Source organism: Grus americana, chromosome 32 (genome assembly GCF_028858705.1).
Source record: "Grus americana isolate bGruAme1 chromosome 32, bGruAme1.mat, whole genome shotgun sequence".
Lineage (NCBI taxonomy): Eukaryota > Metazoa > Chordata > Aves > Gruiformes > Gruidae > Grus > Grus americana.
The window spans coordinates 488,746-508,416 of NC_072883.1; the positions used below are offsets into that span (position 1 = coordinate 488,746).

The 19,671-nt window shown below is 58.9% G+C and overlaps 2 protein-coding genes across 3 annotated transcripts in view; one reads left to right on the plus strand and one right to left on the minus strand.

Moving 5' to 3' along the window:
- Positions 1–308: 308 nt before the first annotated feature.
- LOC129198288 (zinc finger protein 239-like) overlaps positions 309–19,671 on the minus strand; it is a 41,408-nt gene continuing 22,045 nt past the window's right edge. Inside the window, exons 4-5 of the mRNA XM_054807438.1 lie at positions 14,756–15,189; positions 309–2,469 (exon numbers count right to left, since the gene is read on the minus strand). Of these exons, the coding sequence (XP_054663413.1) occupies positions 1,520–2,469; positions 14,756–15,189 (1,384 nt within the window). The 3' untranslated portion in view covers positions 309–1,519. The remainder of the gene's footprint in view (positions 2,470–14,755; positions 15,190–19,671) is intronic.
- Positions 5,321–19,525, plus strand: LOC129198332 (zinc finger protein 271-like). Of its 2 annotated transcripts, XM_054807547.1 has the most exons (4): positions 5,321–5,404; positions 5,687–5,761; positions 5,971–7,876; positions 17,627–19,525. In XM_054807547.1, the coding sequence occupies exons 1-4, from the start codon at positions 5,371–5,373 to the stop codon at positions 18,681–18,683; spliced, it is 3,072 nt and encodes a 1,023-aa protein (XP_054663522.1). In that variant the 5' UTR covers positions 5,321–5,370; the 3' UTR covers positions 18,684–19,525. The 2 variants fall into 2 exon arrangements, with proteins under 2 accessions (XP_054663522.1, XP_054663521.1); XM_054807546.1 differs by lacking the exons at positions 5,321–5,404; positions 5,687–5,761; positions 5,971–7,876 and adding an exon at positions 16,382–17,265 and having other exon boundaries at positions 17,488–19,525.

Sequence of the window (19,671 nt, forward strand, 5' to 3'; positions counted from 1 at the left end):
GCGTGGGACGTTTCTGGGAAGGGGGGACCTTCCAAAGCATGGGGCATTCTGGGGGGGACACACCACAGGTCGGGGGGGACACGCAGCCCCAACCTTTCACCTCCCGGCAGGTGACTCACCATCATCACCACCACTCAACCACGGACCGTGAACCGGTGCAGGCTGCCAGGCTGGTTGAGTTTCCCCTGGATGGGGGGGGTTTGTTTTGGACACCCTACCCAAGGTGACCCCCCAAACCTCTGGTTTTCCGCACGGGAAGAGCTGGGATTCGCAGCTCCTCCAAGGAGAAGCAGAAGCCACGCGCCGGGTTTTGCACTAGTCTATTTTTATTCACAATACAAACACAGCTCCTGCTCATCTTGGGAAGAGACGGACCAGGCAGCCGGCACGGCCGCGACCCCAAAACCACCCCAGGAAATCCCTGGATTTGTGTCCTGCTCCCACCCCTGAGGTTCACCCCCAAGAGTTCACCTCTTTTCAGCTGGGAAATACCTGCAGGTGATGCTCCCCGTGATCTCCTGGGGGTTCCTTTCCAGCTACGGGTGGTGCCACCTCCTCCCCATCACCGGATGGGTTCCCACCACGAGCTCCCTTCGCACGGTGGTTGATCGAGCAACCCAAGAGGAGCCATGAGCACCCCCATGCCAGGTTGGGGACCAACCCTCCCTCGTCCCAGCTCCTGTCCCCAACAGCCTCCAGCTCACCCCAACGCGTTGGGTTCCTCCAGCCGCAGGTGGGCTCCCGCTGAATAAATACAATAAATACATTAAATAAACCACTCGACGCCGGGTCCGCGACGAAGCGTCGCCAGCGGCCAAACCGCAGCGCGTGGCTGGGAGCCGCCGGGGTCGGACGCCCAGGCTTGTTTCTCGACGACAAAACCACAAAATCGGGATATTTTGCCCCAAATGGTGTCGTTTGTTAGACGGCGCCATCGCCGCTCCCCAGGCACGGCTGGGAGGGCTCAGGCTGTCGGTGTTGGCCAAGGCTGGCAGCACGGGGAAGGTGGGATGGCGAAGGGATGAAGCCACCCCAGATATTTGGGGGGTCTCCGGGTTTGGCCGGCGGCACCTCCCACCCCCCGCCCCGCGCCTCCCCAGCTGCTCGGCACCGTCTCCCCAACACCCAACGGAGGTGGTTTCTCCTGGACTACGCGTGGAGGAGCACGGTTGGGATGTCCTGATGTCCGTTGGCAGGATTCGGTCTGATTTTTCTGGAGGGGACGTGTGTGTGTCCCCCCCCCAATTCCCACTCGGCCCCCAGCCCCATCTCCATCCTCCCCTATCTACCCTACCTTCCTACTCTACCCTACAAACACTACGTCCTCGGGGCCAGGGTTGGTGCCACCGGGGAACATCACCGGCTTGGGAGCACCCATCCCCGTGGCACCCATCACTCACGGGGGCTACCCGAGGCACCCCACGGCAGCGGTGGAGGGGACGGGAGCCACCTTGGTGGGTGGGTGGGGGGGGGGGTCAACCATCTGTCGTCCCCCCCCGCCTCTCCCCGTCCCCCCCGGTTAACGGGGCGTGAGCTCATCCGGCGGCTCCTCCGGCGGCTCCTCCTCACCGTGGCTCCGGAGATGACGGTGAAGATGGGAGCTGACGCCGAAACGCCGGCCGCACTGCGGGCAAGGGAAAGGCTTCTCGCCGGCGTGCGCCCGTCGGTGCTTTGCCAACGCCGAACCGTCGGCAAACGCCTTGCCGCAGTCGGGACAGGCGTGCCGGGGCCCGGCGTGAGCCCGTTGGTGCTTATGGAAGTGCAGGGTGCTGTTGAAGCTCTTCCCGCAATCGGCGCAGACGTGGGGTTGCCCACCGGCGTGGGTACGTTGATGCCGGTAGAGATGGGAGGTCCGGCCGAAACGTTTGCCGCAGTCCCCGCATTGGTAGGGTCGTTCGCCGGTATGGATACGTTGGTGTCGTTCCCAATGGGAGCTCCAGGAAAAACTCTTCCCGCAATCACCGCAACGGTACGGTTTCTCGCTGCCGCCGTGGAGGCTACGCCGATGCCGGGCATATTGGGCGCGAGCGCCGAAGGCTTTACCGCACTCTTCGCAACGGAATGGACCATCGCCCAGGTGAAGGCGTTGGTGTTTGACCAACGCCGGCCCATCGCCAAAACTTTTCCGGCACAGGGTGCACTTGTAGGGTCGTTGGCCGGTGTGGGTGCGTTGGTGCCGGTCAAAATGGAGGGTGCTACCGAAACTACGCCCGCAGTAGGTGCAGATGTAAGAACGACCGCCGGCGTGGGTGCGTTGGTGCCGGTAGAGGTGGGAGCTACGGCTAAAACGCTTACCGCATTCGGGGCACTGGTAGGGCTTCTCACCGGTGTGGACGCGTTGGTGCCGGTCAAAGTGGGAGCTCCAACTGAAGCTCTTACCGCAGTGACCGCACTGGAAGGGCAAGCGACCGGTGTGCAAGCGTTGGTGGGTCACCAGCTCCTTGTTACGGCGAAAACTCTTGCCGCACTCTTCGCATTTATACGGCAACCCACGGGGACGCGCCGGCGGAGCCGGAGGACCCGGCCGTTCGGCAGCGTGAGCCCGTTGGTGCCGGTAGAGGTTGGAGCTGACGTTGAAGCTCTTGCCGCAATGGAGGCAGAGGAAGGGTTTCTCGCCGGTGTGGGTCCGCCGGTGTTTGCTGAAGTGGGAGCTGCAGCTGAAGCTCTTGCCGCACTCGCCGCACTCATAACTCTTCTGCAGCACGATGATGCTCTTGAAGTTGGAGAAGGCACCGGCTCCCGACCCGGTTTTACCGCCGCGCCGACCGCCCGTCGCGCCGGGGGAATCGATCTGCTGGACCACGGTCCAACGGAGGGTCTCCCGTGCCGGGCTCCGTTCGCCCAGTGAACCCTCCTCGGCGTGACCCAACAAGGTGGCCGTATCCAGCTCCACGATCTCGGGGTCACCTGCTGTCGGGGGGTCCGTCTCGGGGTCACTCGGTGTCCCTGGGACAGGGAAGGGGGGTAGATGGGGGTCAGTCCTGGTGGTGAGGGGCTGACGGGGATGGAGGACCCCCCCCTTCCCATGGGACCTCAAGGGGGCTGGGCTGGTGCACCCCGTAACTTCGAGCTTCTCGGCACAGCCTCGGTGCAGGGACCAGGGATGTGGGTTCGGTTTGGGGGGGACACCGCAGGATCTGGGTGCCCATGGGGGGGTCTCCATCCCCTTCCCAAGGCTGCAGAGCGATGAGGACCCCCCAGCCCCCCCGCCAACCCTCCTCGACACTTACTCTGCATCTCCGAGGGGTCGTAGGTGTCCTCCTCCCCCCCGTCACCCCCAAAAAGCACCGTCTGCTCCGGCTCCGCAGCCCCCCAGGGATCCATCACCCGTTCCCGCTCCTCAGCCAGCGGCACGGGGACCCTGGAAAGCCAAGAGCACCCCAACGTCACCCCGCAGACCCCCCCAAAAGCATCACCGGGAGCTCGGTGAAGTTTGGGGTCCGGCGGGATGGTGGGTGCCCCCCCCGTGTGTGTGTGTGGGGGGGGGGGGGGGGTCCCAGCACCCGGTATCAGGAGGAGTTTTGGGGTCCTGGCGTGTCCCTGAGCTCCAGGGGTGACACTGCGGGGGGGGGGGACACACACCAGCGGCCAGCGTGGGGTGGCAGGTCCTGGTGCTCGGTGGGTGCTGGTGTGGGACCCCTCCCCAGGACCGGTGTAAGGTGGGGGGGAGACCCCCCCAAGGCTGATGCAGGATGGAGGAGACCCCCCTGGTCCCCACTCCCCATCGGGATGATGCGGGATGGAGGGGACCCCCCCCCCCCCCATTGCTGCCCCCCCATCCCCACGGAGGCAGATGTAGGACAGAGGGGACCCCCCCAGACCCCCCATCCCCGCTCCCCCCGGGTCTATAGGGGACCCCCCCAGACCCCCCATCCCCGCTCCCCCCGGGTCTATAGGGGACCCCCCCAGACCCCCATCCCCGCTCCCCCCAGGTCTATAGGGGACCCCCCCAGAGCCCCATCCCCGCTCCCCCCGGGTCTATAGGGGACCCCCCCCAGACCCCCATCCCCGCTCCCCCCCCCCCCCGGCGCTCCCCCCTCCCCGCCCCCCCGGGGATAGAGGGGACCCCCCCCCCCGACCCCCCCCCCCCTCCCCCGACCGGGGACAAAGCCGGGCGGCGCTGGCAGCGTCCCCCATCCCGGGGGGGGGGGGGGGGGCGGGGGGGGGCTCTCCGTTACCTGCCACCCCGGGGTGGGGGGGGGGACACGGCGACAACGCGACCCCCACCCACCACAAAGGCGCCTCGGGGGGCTCCGTTCCCTCCGGTCCCGGTGGCTCGTGGCCGTGTGTGTCCCCCCCCCCTTCCTGTCTGCGCCCCCCCCCCCCGGTCCCGGCTGCTCCATCCCCTTCCTGTGTGTCCGGGCTCACCGAGCCGGCGTGCAACAGCCCCGGCGCCGCCCCCCACCCTCGGGTCTTCTTCTTTCCCCCCCTCCCCTTCCCCAAATTCCACCCCCCCCCCCCCCCAACACACATCCCTCCCCCCCCCGCCCCGCTGCTCCGCCGCCTCCGCATCCCTCCGGTACCAGGTAACGGGGAGACCCCCGGGAATGGGGGGGGGGGGGCACGGGGACCCCGCCCGGCCGCACCCCACGGCCCCCCCCCCCCCCGGGGGAGATGGGGAGGGGGGGGCGCTTCCCATCCTCCCCTCGCCCACCCCCCTTTATTTTACCTCCCCCCCGCGTTCACCTCGCTCCGATTCCCCCTTCCCCCCCCCCCGCATCCAGTCGCGTTGTTTTCAGCCCCCCCCAGCCCCCCCCCCCCCCCCGCCGTTATATTCTCATTCTACCCCCCCCGCACCCACCTCCGCTGCCCCCCCCAGCTCCCCCCATTTCTCCCCCCGCTGCATTCCGACGCGATTCTCATTTTCCCTCCAGCCCTGTTGCATTTTAATCCCCCCCCTTATATTTCCGTGCCCCCCCCCCCCCTTTAATTTCCACCCCTTGCTTTCCCCTCGGTTGGATTTAACCCCCCCACCCCTGCTCCCTGGGGTCACCCCAAACCTTATTTCTGTGCCCCCCAACCTTCCAGGGGAGCATTGGGGGGAGTGGGGGGGGATGTCCCTTCCCACAGGGTAAGCAGTGGGGTGAAGCACCCCAAAACACCCTGGGGAGGGGGGGGTCATACCCCAGCACCCATTGCCACCCAGCCGTGACACCCCCAGAATGATCCGGGGACCCCCCCGGTATGGTCCCTGTATGCAGTCGGATGCAGCTGGGGCACCCAATTTTGGGGGGGGGGGGGGCGGGGGTGTGTGTGTCCCCATAGACCCCCGGTACCTGAACTGGAGCCGTTTGCATTGCAGGGACCGGTGACCCCCCCACCCCCCCAAAACGTGCCAGCACCGGGACGAGCCTGGACCACCGGGACGAGATGCAGGAGAGCTACGAGAGCGTCATCTCCCTGGGTGAGGCTCTTCGTTTCCCCTAATTTCTCCCTCGTTTGTTATTATTCAAGGAGAAGAAAATTAAATTAATGGGCCTTAATTAGCGGCTGAATTCATAATGGTGTAAAACCACCAAAATCGCCAGGATTGAGCTTAAATAGAGCCTGGGGGGTGGGGGGGCTTCAAGCGGGACCCGTTTCCAGCCGCGACTTTATGGCTCCGGCGCCCTTGGCCGTCCCCACCCCGGCGTTACAATTTTTGGGGCGGAAAGAGCTAAAACCGGTATCCCGCTGTCTCCCTTAGCCGAGGAAATTGCCATCAGCTGGCCACGGATCACCGCCTTCGCCGAATCGCACCGGAGGAGGGGGTTGGTGTCCGGTAAGTCACCGATCGCGGTGCTGCTTGGTGCCGGTGATTACCAGGAGCGTGTTTTGGAAACCCCCAAAACCGTGGGGCGATGGGTGCGGGAGGTGGGACAGCAGCCGGACACGACCGCCGCCACGCCGGGGGGGATGCCGGCAGCCAACCGGTTGGTTTTCGGTGGCAGGGCTGGATCCTCACCCCCTCCTTTTCCCCCCCCCCCATAGATGACGGGTTGTTGAGCGAGAACGAAGAGGAAGACCCACCACCGGGAGAGCTGGAGAAGGTGGACACCGAGGCGACGCCGGCGGGGAAGCCCAAGGGCACCAGCCCCACCGGTGCGGAGGGGACAAAGCCCGGCGACGGTCCCCAAAAACCAGAGAACCAGCCCAGAAAACCATCGGGCAAGCGACAGGGTAAATCGGGTCACCGAAGCTTCAAGAAATTCCCCCCGCGGAGCTTGCTCGGCCACGGCCGCTGCCACGACTGCGGCAAAGCTTTGGGTTTCGGGTCGGCCTTCAACAAACGCCGGCGAGGAACCGAACGACCCCACAAATGCCCCGAATGCGGGAAATGTTTTCGGCTGAGCTCGACCCTCATCACCCATCAACGCCGGCACGTCGGCGAGAAACCCTACAAGTGCCCCGACTGCGGCAAGACCTTCAGCGTCGGCTCGGCGTTCATCCAACATCAACGGGTACACGCCGGAACCGGCGCCGGCGCGGCGCCTTGCCAATGCGGCGTCTGCGGGAAGAGTTTCCCGGCCAGCGCCAGTTTGGTGAAACACCAAAAATTACACCTGGAGGAAAAACCCTACAAATGCGGGGATTGCGGGAAGGGTTTCAACTGGAATTCACATCTGGAGCGGCACCGCCGCATCCACACCGGCGAAAAGCCCTACGCCTGCCCCGAATGTGGCAAGAGCTTCAGTTGGAGCTCCCACCTCGACCGGCATCGCCGTACCCACGCCGTCGCCGGTGAACCCGCTTGCCGTTGCTCCGATTGCGGTCGCTGTCCGGCTCCTCGTGGCTCCGAAGGTTCCAAAACCCCCGAGAAGCCCTTGCAGTGCGGTGAATGCGGGAAGGGCTTCGCCAAGAGCGCCGCGTTGGCCAAGCACCGGCGCGCTCACGCCGGCGAGAAGCCCTACAAGTGCGGGGAATGCGGGAAGGGTTTTGGCTTGAACGCTGCGTTGCTGCAGCATCAACGGAGCCACGCCGCCGGCAAACCCTACCAGTGCGGTGATTGCGGTAAGAGCTTTGCCTGGAGCTCCCATCTTGACCGGCATCGGCGTATCCACATGGGTGAGAAACCCTACCGTTGCGGGGATTGCGGGAAGAGCTTCTCCCAGAGCTCCCACTTGGAGAGGCACCAGCGCGTCCACGCCGGCACCGAGCAGCCTTGCCAATGCACCGATTGCGGTAAGAGCTTCTTTGCCTCCAACAAGCGCCAACGGCTGTTGACCGGCACCGGTGAACGATCCTGTAAGTGCGCGGATTGCGGGAAGAGCTTTCTTTGGGGTACCCGTGCCCGACCGGCACCGGAGAGGACCCATAAGTGCAGCGAGTGTGGGAAGAGCTTCACGTACCGGGCAGAGAACGTCAAGCACCAGGGGACGCAGACGGGGGAGAAACCCTATACCTGCCCCGAATGCGGGAAGAGCTTCGGGCAAAATTCGGCGTTGGTGAAGCACCGTCGGATGCATACGGGAGAAAAGCCCTACAAGTGCGGGGACTGCGGGAAGAGCTTCAGCGTCCGCTCCAACCTCATCAAACACCAACGGACCCACCTTGGCGAGAAGCCCTACAAGTGTCCCGATTGCGGGAAGGGTTTCATCCAGAAGTCGGACCTCACCAAGCACCGCCGGATGCACACCGGGGAGAAACCCTACAAGTGCAATGTCTGCGGCAAATGCTTCAGCGTCTCCTCCAACCTCATCAAGCACCAACGCATCCACCTCGGCGAGAAACCCTACCAGTGCTCCGAGTGCGGCAAGAGCTTCATCCAACGCTCCGAGCTCACCATCCACCAACGCGTCCACACCGGCGAGAAGCCCTACAAGTGTCCCGAGTGCGGCAAGTGCTTCAGCCGTAGCTCCCACCTCAACCGCCACCAACGCACCCACGCCGGGGACAAGCCCAAAGCCGCCGCCGCTGCCGCCGCCGCCGCCAACCCCTCCGGCGCCTTCACCGGCGCCACCTTCTCCCCGCCGCTGGGCGGCTCGGCGGCCCCCATCCCCTCGCTGCCCTCCTTCCCTGCCTCCCCCTCGCCCCTGCCCATCCCGTCCCTCTCCAGCTCCCCCCTGGACCTGCCGTGGGCCCTCTCCTTCCCCGCCCGCGCCTTCCCCCACCCCTCCTTCCCCCCGGCACCCGCCTCGGGGGCCCAGACCTCCTCCCTCATCAACTGAGCGGTGCCCGGCCCTGGCTCCATCCTCCTCCTCCCAACCTCCCCAGCCGCTCGCCCAACGCCCAACCTGGGTTGACCTCAAAGACCTGGTGTTGGGGGACTTGTTCCTGCCCGGAGCCGTTCAGCCTTTGTGGCTAATTAAGGATCTCTCTCTAATTAGAGGATGGGGAAGTCCCCTTCGTTCTGTGGCTCCATCCTCCTCCTCCTCCCAACCTCCCCAGCCGCTCGCCCAACACCCAACACCCAACTTGGGTTGACCTCAGAGACCCGGCCTTGGTGGGGGGGGGGCTCGTTCCTGCCTGGAGCCGTTCAGCCTTCAAGGGTAATTAGTGATCTGTCTAATTAGAGGATGGGGAAGTCCCCCTTATGCCGTGGCTCCATCCTCCTCCTCCCAACCTCCCCAGCCGCTCGCCCAACGCCCAACTTGGGTTGACCTCAAAGACCCAGCGTTGCGGGGGGGGGGCTTCTTCCCACCCGGAGCTGTTCAGCCTTCATTGCTAATTAACGATCTCGCTGCCGGCACTCGGTGCCCCCCCCGCCCCGCCATCCCCCCAGCTCTGCACTGGGACCCCAACCTCCCTCCCACTCCCCCCACCGCTCATCCCAGCATCTCCCCTCGGTGCCCCCTCGAGCATCTTCCCACCTTACCCCTCTGCTCCTCATCGGACAAAGGTCCACGTCATCACCCCCATCCAGCTACCACCCTCCGCTCCAACCTTGGAGCGTTTTGGGAGAAAAACCAGCAGAAATGGAGGTTTTCCCGCATCACCGCGTCACCTTCTGCCTACCCGGGAGCTGCCGCGAGGGACTCGGGGATTTTTTTTCCACGTCCCCGATTCCTGCGGCGTCTCCCTGAGCTCATCGTATCCCACCTCATTCCTCAGAAACGGAGCCGGTCGGGGTATTCTTCGTTAAATTTTAATTATTTTTTTCCTTTTGGAAAGAAAACACTTTTTGGGCAAAAAACCACGCGATTTTGTGACGTCATTTTTCAGGCACTTATAATGGAATGTTTTGGGTTGGTTTGCTTTGGTTTTCCTTTTCCACGCGGACTTTGCAAAAATGTTTATGCATCTGTGGTGGGGTTTTTTTTACTATTATTATTATTATTATTATTATTATTACTGATTTTCCTGAATTTTTATGTTTGCTTTTGCTCTGTCTCTCGGAGCAGGATTCGGCGCATTTCGGTACTTCGGGAAAAGGCGGTGGCGGTGCTTTTTTTTGCTGCCTGAAATCCCGATTTCTCCCATTTCCCGATTTCTCCCCGTTACCAGGGGGAGCGAGCACTTCTCGGTGGGAAAATAAATGGATTTTTTTTTTTCTTTTTAATTAAAAAAAAACCAAAACACTAAAACAGAAAGGGTTACATGCGAAATATAAAAGCATGGAAAGAAATACAGAACAAAAAAGAATTAAGGCTGAGAATGACTTTTTTTTTTTTCCCTGAAAGAGGATTAAAAACTGAAATAAGAGTTTTGGAAAAGTAGGGAATTCCTGAAATCTCTGGAATCGGGAAGGTTTCAACTGAAAACAAAATAATTCAAGAGGTGCAGAGATGCTACAGGAAGGACTCACTGTGTTTCTTAAAAAAAAAAATAAAGTTTAAAATATCGGCAAGAGGAACAGGTAGTACTGTAGGTGCAAAAAAAAAAAAAGAGGAAAAAATCGAAATATGGAAGGAAAATAAAAAGAATTTATAGAAAGTGAAAAAGAAGAGGAGGAAAAGAAAGCAAAGGCTGTATGGAATAGAAGAGAAATTGGTGATAAAGATAGAGAAAGGGGTAAAAACACCCATCCTAAGGAAGTACCGGAGCCTGCGTCGGGCAGCGGGAGCCGAGCCGGCGTCAGATGCGGAAAAAGATAAGAATTTAATAAAAAAAAAAAAAAAAAAATGCCCGGAGTGGCTGGAATTGTCTCCGGGCGTTTGAAGCTCGGAGGTGCGATGGACGGAGGAGGAGGAGGAGGAGGCACAGCGGGATGCGGAGCTGCACCATCCCCTTGCCCGATTAAAGAACCCCTGAGGATCGTCCCCGGTTCCGCGTGACGTGTCCTGGGGACCCGCCTGGCTCCCCGACCACCCCGGCGTCACCGATGGCGCGACCATGATGTCACCGATGGTAGGACCAGGACGTCATTGCTGGTGCAACCGGGATATCACTGATGGCACAATTGTGATGTCATTGCTGGCACAATAAAGATGTCACCAGTGGCACAACTGGGATGTCACTGATGGCACGACCATGATGTCACCAATGGTAGGACCAGGGTGTCACACCTGGTGCAACCGGGATGTCACCGATGGCACAACCCGGATGTCATCGCTGACACAACCATGATGTCACCGAGGATGTTAATTCTGCCTGTGCATCACGGAGGGACCCTCGGGACACCCCACCTGGGTCGGATCCTCACCCACCCCCAAGGAGAGGGCGACCACCCCACTTGGCGGGGGGAGAAACTTGTTTTTGAAGGAGCCCCAAAATCTCACGTTCTTGCCTCAATTTCAGCCGGCGGTCAACGGGAGCCGCTATTGGCGATGGCTTTTGATGCCCAACCTCCAAATCACCCCCCGGCGATGCGCTAATTATGCATTAATGAGCACGTCGATGGTGCTCGCCCCACCCTCGCGCTCACTGTGCGTTAATGAGCGCGCTAATTACGCGCTCCCATGCGAGACGCCGCCCTGCCTTGGGGCTCTGACCAATTTGGGCCGAATTAGCCCAAAAAAAAATCAAGGGCGTGGTGAGATGATGTGGTGGCTCCGTCACCTCTCCGACGCTGAGCTCTGTGATGGGGTCAACAAGGTGGTGCTGGGGGGGGGGACACACATGAGGAAACCCCCCCCCCCATCACCCCACCGAGCCCTTGTGAATGGGAAGGAGGGGGGGAGGAAGAGGAGGGACGGGGACGAAGTCAAGAACCTCCCCCGGGGTTCAGATAATTGAATTATTTTAGGAGGACGTGGTGACCGCACCGTGGGGTGCAGGGTCCCGAACGGAGCCACGAGGGACAAAAAGCCACCCCGGAAAGAGCACGAAGGGCGTCATCGAGGATATTTGGGTTTTTGGGGGGGGTGGGGGGGAAAACCCACACCGAACTGCAATTTAAGTGAAATTTATATATTTTCTGGTGTTGTCCGTGTTTCCGAAACCAGCGTGGACGTGTTGCTGTGCTGCTTGTCAACGGTCCCCTCCGTGTCCGCTTTCGGGGACCGCCTCGTCACCGCGGCTCGCGTCTTTTCGTCTTTTTTTTTTTTTCCATTCTTTTTTTTTTCCTTTTTCTTTCTTTTTTTTTTTTTTGGAGTCGCTTTCTTTCCATGAGTAGTAATAAATTAGAGCCTAGCTACCCCGGCGGTGCTGCTGTCCTTTTTGTTGGCGGGCTGAAATCTGGTCGTTCCTCTTCCATTGGCTTTGGAGGGCTTCCAACCACGTCAAGATCCAATTTTCCAAGGATATCTTTTTTTTTTTCCAACCCCCTTCAGCTCTTCGGTTGGGTTTCCAGTTGGGTTGCCCCAATTTCAAGCCCAGTTGCAATTCATCCTGCATTTAAAAATGAGCATTTTTTTTTTCCCCAGGGCAAGATTCCCATGAATCCAGTAAAAAAAAAAATGGATGAAGTGCTGAGCCTTCACCAGCCGAACCCTTTGGTCGTGGTCACTTGGGACAGCCATGAGCATGGTGGCACCAAAACCACTTTTTTTTAAGCCCAAAAGGCCATTCCACTTGGACCACATGGGAGAGTTGAGTCCCAGCATGTCCCTAGGGCTGCTCCACACATCTGCTGGTGAACCCCAAAGAGAAGAAATTAAATTACATCCCCCACCACCCCGAGATTCCAAGGTACACCACCTGCCACGACCACATCCCAACGACCTGGGCGAGGGGCAAGCCAGGATGGCAGCCGATGGACCGGATCAGCAGGGTCCACGTCCACTCATGGATGTTCCTCCAAGATGTTCTCCAGAAGGACCAAAATCCCAAGGGCTGGGCTTAAATAGAGCCCCTGGGCTGTGGGCAGGAGGTGGTGGGTGTCCCAGGTGGGGATGGTCGGGGTCGTTAATGACCATTAGTGCCCTCAGTCTCCAAAACAGTTTTTAGGGTGGCTCTGCAGCACATCTCGAAGGGGTTCAGCATGTCTTGAAGGAGCTCAGCATGTCTTCCAGGGGTTAAGAACATCTCCAAGGGGTTCAGCTCATCCTGAAGGGGTTCAGGATGCCCCCAAAGGGCTTCAGGACATCTTGAAGGGGTTCAGGATGTCTCCAAGGGGTTCAGTACATCTCAGAGGGGTTCAGGATGTTTCCAAAGGGGTCCAGCACATCTTGAAGCAGCTCAGCATGTCTTGATGGGGTTCAGCACATCTCCAAGGGCTTCAGCACACTTTGAAGGAGTTCAGCACATCTCAGAGGGGTTCAGGACATCTCCAAAGGTGTTGACCACATCTCCAAGGGGTTCACCACATCTCCAAGGGCCTTGGCCACTTCCCAGGCAGCTCTCTGGGGAGATGGGGGCAGCACCAGCACCTTGGGGGACTTCCCGGGAAGGAAGAGCAGACCCTCTCCCACCCCATAGATTGGGGGAAGGCTGAGCATCCCAACTCAAGTGCAACCCCCCCAAACCTGGGACACGCTGGTCCCTCAGCCACCATTCCCATGCCCACCCCAGGGACAAGGAGCCGGTGCCAGCCCCGTCCCCACCCCACAGCTCTGCCATGGGGCAGAGACCCCTGGGTACGACCCCATTTTGGGGTCCAACTCAGGGACACGCCCCCCCCCCCAAAACCCTCCTGGACTTGGCTCTGCTGGAGTAGAAGGTTCTGAGGAAACATCTGAGGGGGGGAACGGTGCCAGGAGGGGAACGGGGTGGGGTCTTTATTTTTAGATCGATATTAAATTTCCGTTGTCTTAATTAAATTGCTGTCAGGGTTGAGGGAGGGAAGGGTCTGCACAGAATATGTATATATTCCTACATTGATTTGGGCAAGGTTTTCATGAATAAGTGTCTTAATAAATGCATAAAAAGAAGAAGATGTAGGAATTTTTTTTTTTTTTTAATGCGGGAAATAGAGTTACAAGGTAATTGTGGTGGCCGTGCTGCGGGATGGTTATAAAAATGGAAGAAATTTGCATAAATCTGAAGTCTTAATCTGGGAAAGAAGAGGACAAAGAGGGATTTGGGGAAGCAACATCACACCACGAGATGATGCTTCTACAGCAGAGCATGACAGGAGGTCTTTGGTGATTCTTTGAATGAATAGTCTATATATGTGGGAGGAAGAAAAAAAAAAAAAGCCAAACACATTTTTTTTTCACTACAACAAAAATTCTGATGCGCATCAGTGGACGAGGTTAAAAAAAACCTGGCGAGAAGACGGCCGTAGAGAACCGTAAAACGATAAAAGCGGTCGTGTCCTGCACCCCCTGCGGAGAGCGCGAGCCGCGGAGGCGTTTCTGGCATGCCAAGGATGCGCCTGCAGTGCCCTCCCGACCCCAAGGGTTCTTCACGTGGTGCGATCCCCAACCACGTCGCCGAACGCCAAAAATAGCCGGAGAGGTAGAGCCGTGCCGGTGGGGGGGGAAGAGTCTTGCCCCGGAGCAGCTGCAGACGTTGCTCCTGTCTTGGGTTTCTCCACGTGACACCAAGACAAGCTGGTTCCTTTGTTCTGTGCAGCTCTAGAAAGTCAGACACAAGCTACAGACTCTCCAGACAACCCAACGTCCATATGAACGGGACATCCATGCTGCTCCTGAAGCACCTCCTCCATCCCCACCTCAGCCAGCACCACAGTTTGGCTCCACCAAGGGTCCACCAAGGCTTTGGCTTCATCAAATTTTGCTCCATCAAGCTTTCAGCTCCACCAAACCCTCTCTACAAGGAGCTGTGATGTAATTTCCCCCCCACCTTGGGACCTTCTGTGTCCCGATTCATCCCATGGATAGAGACCACTGGTCCTTACAACACATAGACCATCCCGTACAGCTGAGATGCACCCTCCCACGAAGTCTGTGGAGACCCTCTTGCCAAGGGAAGGACCATCCCCTGCCCCAGGAGAAGACGTAGAGCTCTAGCACACATCGTGCTGTTCCTTCCTGCGTATGGGATGGCCCCTTGCACCCCTGGGTCTGCAGCCAGGTCCTCCCCACAGCTCCAAAACAGGGGGGAATCTCACCCCATGTGTCTGCCAACACTACCCAGGACACAGTGTGATGGCCATCACCCACAGCTTTGAGGATCTGATGGCCCCAAAGGCTTAGAGAGTCTGGAAAACCCACCTGGACTTTATTTCTCCTACTCATCCTGGTGGATCTCCAGGGGTTTTGTTTTTGGTGGAAACATCATAAGGAATAAATCAGACGTGCCCCATGCATCTTGGGGTTGAGCACCAGCCCAAAACCCCCATTGAACTTCTCCTTGCCCAATTTTGGGGTGATCTGGGGGGGGGGGTGCTGCTGCCTGACACCCACCACCATCAAGCCAGCAAAGGTGTCACCTGCTTCCTCCATCCTTGGTGGGAAAGCTGGAGCTCCTCTTCCCACCCCAAAACAGGCTCATGTATGGACCCGCTGGTGACGGATGAGGGAGGAGCTCTCACTGAAGCTCTTCCTGCAGCTCAAGCAGGTGAAGGGCTTCTCCCCCATGTGGGTCCTCTGGTGCCGGTGGAGGTGCAAGAGGCGTCCAAAACCCTTCCCACACTCAGGACATCTGCAGGGCTTCTCCCCGGTGTGGTGGGTGATGAGGTTGGAGCTATCGTTGAAGCTCTTCCTGCACTTGGGGCAAGCGTAGGGCTTCTCACCCTTGTGGGTCCTCTGATGGGAGAGGAGGTGGGAATGGAGGCTGAAGGTCTTCCCGCACTCAGCACAACCGTAGGGTCTCTCTCTGGTGTGGATCCGGCGATGCTTGGTGAGGTCTGAGCTCTGGCTGAAGATCTTCCCACAGTCGATACAAGTGTAGGGCTTGTCCCCAGCGTGGATCTTCTGGTGGGTCAGGAGGACGGACCTACAACCGAAGGTCTTCCCACACTCAGGACACCCATAGTGTCTCTCCCTGGTGCGGACCCACTGGTGGATGAGAAGGTTGGACCTCTGGTTGAAGTTCTTCCCACAGTCAGGACACTTGTAGGGTCACTCGTGGGTGTGGGTACGTTGGTGGGTGATGAGGTGGGTGCTGCGCCCAAAGCTCTTCCCACAATCGAGACACTTGTAGAGCTTCTCGCTGGTGTGGACGCACCGGTGGGCAGCCAGGGATGATCCACAGGGAAAACTTCTCCCACCCTCCCCGCAGACATCGGCACCTCCTGCGATGGGACCCCCTGGCCGCGTGCTCTCCCCCATCCCACCACCCCTCGTCCCCTTTCCCACCCGTTGCCCCATCCCAGGTCCTGTCCAACACGTCTCCATCCTCTCACCACCTCCATCCTCTTCGTCATCCATGCTCCCATCACCTGCAAGAGAGACGTGCCGATGGGGATCCCAAAGTGTCCCGCCGAGGCCCCCGCACGTCCCCAGTGCATGAAGGCTTGGAGCCAAGACCTGGAGATGATCTACTCCGACCATCTAGCTCAAGCAAGGTCCTCTAGACCCGTGTCCATGGCCTTGAGTACCTCCACGGATGGACCAGCATGGGCAGCTTCTTCCAACCTCCTTCCATCATAGAACATCCCAAGTCGGAAGGGACCCATAAGGATCATCGTGTCCAACGGGAGGACGGCGCCCCAAAAATAAGCTTTTTTTTTAAGGTTTTAGCCAACAATTTCACGGTGGGGGTTTGGGGTTTTTTTTTTCTGATTTGTGCCCAGATTTCAAAGGAAAAGGGGGAAAAAAGAAAAAGCTTCGCAATTTCCCACCTTTGCCATCGGGACTTGGTGGAGCTCAAGGGTTTCTTCTTGGGGGGGGGGGTGTCCCCCTAGACTTTGGGTACCCCTTCACTCGGGGGTCCCCTTCACCCCCCTGCTCGGCCCCACCCCACGTTTTGCTCTTTTGTTGGAGTTTTTTTATTTATTTTATTTTTTAACGATTGTACAAAATAATCCGCCCTGATTCCCGTAGGAAATTTGGTATTTCCGTGGAAAAACGCCCCTTCCCCCCCCACCACCCCCCCCCCCCCCCCGTTCCCCGGTCCGGTGCCCCGGGGATGCTCGGGGCAGGGGCCAGCCGGGTGCCGGTATCTTCCCCCCGCCCCAACCCCGGTTCCCGGAGCCTGTTGCAGGCCGGGTCGGTGTGGGAGGACACAGGAAAGGGCCGCCCCAGCCCGGAGGAAGCGGAGGGGGAGGTCGGAACCCGCAGGTACCGGGGGGAGGCGCGGGGGCGGCCCCGGGGAAGCTCCGCCCGGGTCCGGGGATGCTCCGGCGGGTACCGGGGCTGCTCGGTTCGGTTCAGGGATGCTCCGCCCGGGTCCGGGGATGCCCCGGCGGGTACCGGGGCTGCTCAGCTCCATCCGGGGATGCTTTTAGCAGTCCCGGGGATGCCCAGCTCCATCCCGGGGATGCCCTGCCCGGTCCCAGGGCAGCTCGGCTCGGTCCAGGGATGCTCCACCCGGTCCCTGGGATGCTTTTACCGGTCTCTGGGATGCTCTGCCCGGTCCTGGGGCTGCTCAGCTCCATCCGGAGATGCTTTTACCAGTCCCAGAGATGCTTTTACCGGTCCGGGGGCTGCTCCAGTGGGTACCGGGGGTGCTCCAGCCAGTCCCGGGGATACTTTTCCCAGTCCCAGGGATGCCCCGCTGGGTACCAGGGATGCTCGGTTCAGTCCCAGGGATGTTCTACGTATCCCTGGGGATGCTCAGTTTGGTCTTGGGGATGCTCGCTGGCTACCAGGGATGCCGGATTCGATCCCAGGGATGCTTTTCCCAGATTATTTTAGGAACCAGCGGAACGGCTCCCTAAACCCTTCCAGGATGCTTTGCCCTTTCAACCATCACACCCGACTAACACACAACTGTGTTTATCCCACCAGGGATTCCCCCCCGAGGGACCCCAAGTCTCCCACCCACCCCCTGGATCCCTCTGGATCGGTGGGTTTTGGGATCGCAGGGCCTGACGGAGGCGGGTGCTGGAGGAGGAGGAGGAGGAGGAGGGGGTTTCTCTGGCCATGCAGGAGAACCCCAAGGCATCGGCCTCAGCGGGTGAGTGGCTCCACATCCCCACCTCATCCCAAATCTACCCATCCCTCCCCAAATCCCCCCATTCCTCTCTGCCCTCATCCCAAATCCCCCATCCCTCCATGCCCTCATCCCACTCTGCCTTCCCAAATCTCCCTATTCCTCCCCAAATCCCCCCTTTCTTCCCCAGCTCCCCTCCCATCCCTCACCCCCTCCCTTTATCCCCCATCCCAAATTTCCCGACAGGCGAAGGACCGGCCAGCACCGAGGTGAGCACAACCCCAGCGAACCCTCAGGAAAATCCCCCGGGAAGGGATTCGGCTCATCCCCTTCTCCCTGGAAAGGGATTCGATACCCTGGAGAACCCAATCCCGAGGGATACGAGGAGATTTTTATGCACCGAATGCGGGAAGAGCTTCGACCACAGCGCCTACCTCCTCCGCCACCAACGCATCCACTCCGGAGAACGCCCTTATCCCTGTCCAAAATGTGGGAAAACTTTTACCTGGAATTCCCACCTGAATTCCCATCAAAAAACCCATACGGGTGAAAAACCCCATCGTTGTCCCGAATGCCAGAAATGTTTCAGCCGTCGATCCAACCTCCTCCGTCATCAACGCCTGCACGGGATGGAAATTCCTTATGGGAAAAACCTGAAGGTTGATCGTATCCTGCATTCCCGGAGCCGTCCGGATGATATTCCCTATATTTGTTCCGAATGTGGGAAACGTTTCAGCGCTCGCTCCAATCTTTTCCGTCATCAACGTATCCATACGGGAGAAAAACCTTATAAATGTCCCGAATGCGGGAAAAGTTTCGGGCAGAGCTCGGATCTCATCCAACACCGTCGCACCCACACCGGAGAAAAACCCTTTTCCTGCTCGTTTTGCAGGAAATCCTTTAACGAACGATCCCATCTCATCCGACATCAGGGTCGACATACGGGAGAAAAACCCTACAAATGTCCGGAATGCAGGAAAAGCTTCGTCCAAAGCTCGGATCTCCTTATCCATAGGCGATCCCACGCCGGCGAGACTCCCTATACGTGCTCCGAGTGCGGAAAACGCTTTAGGGTCAGTTCCAGCCTGGTACGACATCAAGGATTACACACGGGAGAAAAACCTTATAAATGCGGAGAATGCGGAAAAGGCTTCAGCGCTCGTTCCGTTCTCGTCATCCATCAACGGCTCCATACCGGAGAACGACCCTACGAGTGTCCGGCTTGCGGGAAGCGTTTTATCCAAAGTTCCAACCTCAGTCGACATCGACGGATCCATACGGGAGAGAAACCGTATCCCTGTTCCGTCTGCGGGAAGAGGTTCAGCGTCCGATCCGCTTTGGTCAAGCACCAGCGGCTCCACGAGTCGACCAGGGAGGAGAAGGAATTCGGGTCGTGGGGAAAAACAAGCGGAGGAGGAGGAGGAGGAGGAATTGCACCGTAGATGCTCTTCAGCATCACCCCCACCCCGAAAAAAAAAAAAAAGGGGGATTCCTGATTAAAAAAAAAGGAGGGGTGATACCCCCCCCCCCCAAAAAAAAAGGGGGGGTGATGCCAAAAATGTACGCGGACGGAGGGAGAAAATAGATTTGTAACTTCGGGGTGCGGGCGGCTCGGTGGTGTCACCCTGGGTGCTCCCCCCCATGCTGGGTGGGTGGGGGGGCAGCAATGGGACCCCCAAATCCCCCCGGGGTGATGGGGAACCTTCCCCCACTGTGTTTTGGGGTGGGGGGTGCAGAGATGAGACCCCCAAATCCCTTTGGGTACCGGCAATGGGACCCCCAAATCCCTTTGGGTGCCACCAGCTTCTTCCCAGCCACAACCCCCACCCCCAAATCTGGGGGGGGTCCCAGTCCCCTGGGCCCCCCTCCTCCCCAAGCAAAATCTTCCCCTATTTCCCCCAAATTTTCTATTTTTCCCTCCAATCCTTCAAGCTGGTTCTGAAACGTCGGGTAAAAGCCGAAGGGAAGAGCAAGAGCAGCACTTTCTGGCCCCCAAAATAGCCTGATGTTACCCCAAAATGCAACCCCAGCCCGAAAGAAATCCGTATTCTTTATAAAAAAAAAAAAAATCAAATAAACGGTTAAATTGAACCCATTAAATTAATCCTTTGGGGGATCAGAACGCAATTTAGCTACTTGAAAAACCCGGTGTAATTTTTTCAGTCGTTAATAAGGAAAATTTAGGGTGTTGATATTAATGTAATTATGAATAACAGTGATTTTTTAATTTATATTAATAATATTTGGGGCTATTGACTTAGGTTTTTTAAAACTCCAGGGATTTGCCCCCATCCCCAGGATGGATTTTTAAAACCTGGGGAAGCAAAAAATCACCAATCACGTTCCCAAAGCCCAAAATGCCGGAATATCGGGGGGGGGGGGGGGGGGGGGGAATTTTTGGGTACCCGGGGTGCAACTGAGCAAATAAAA

Excerpts from the sequence above, each read along its gene's own strand:
- LOC129198332 (XM_054807547.1), top strand. The coding sequence starts at position 5,371 with ATGCAGGAGAGCTACGAGAGCGTCATCTCCCTGG. Across the intron at positions 5,405-5,686 it reads CGAGAGCGTCATCTCCCTGG|CCGAGGAAATTGCCATCAGC; the intron begins GTGAGGCTCTTC and ends TGTCTCCCTTAG. Across the intron at positions 7,877-17,626 it reads CGCACCCACGCCGGGGACAA|GAGATTTTTATGCACCGAAT; the intron begins GCCCAAAGCCGC and ends GAGGGATACGAG.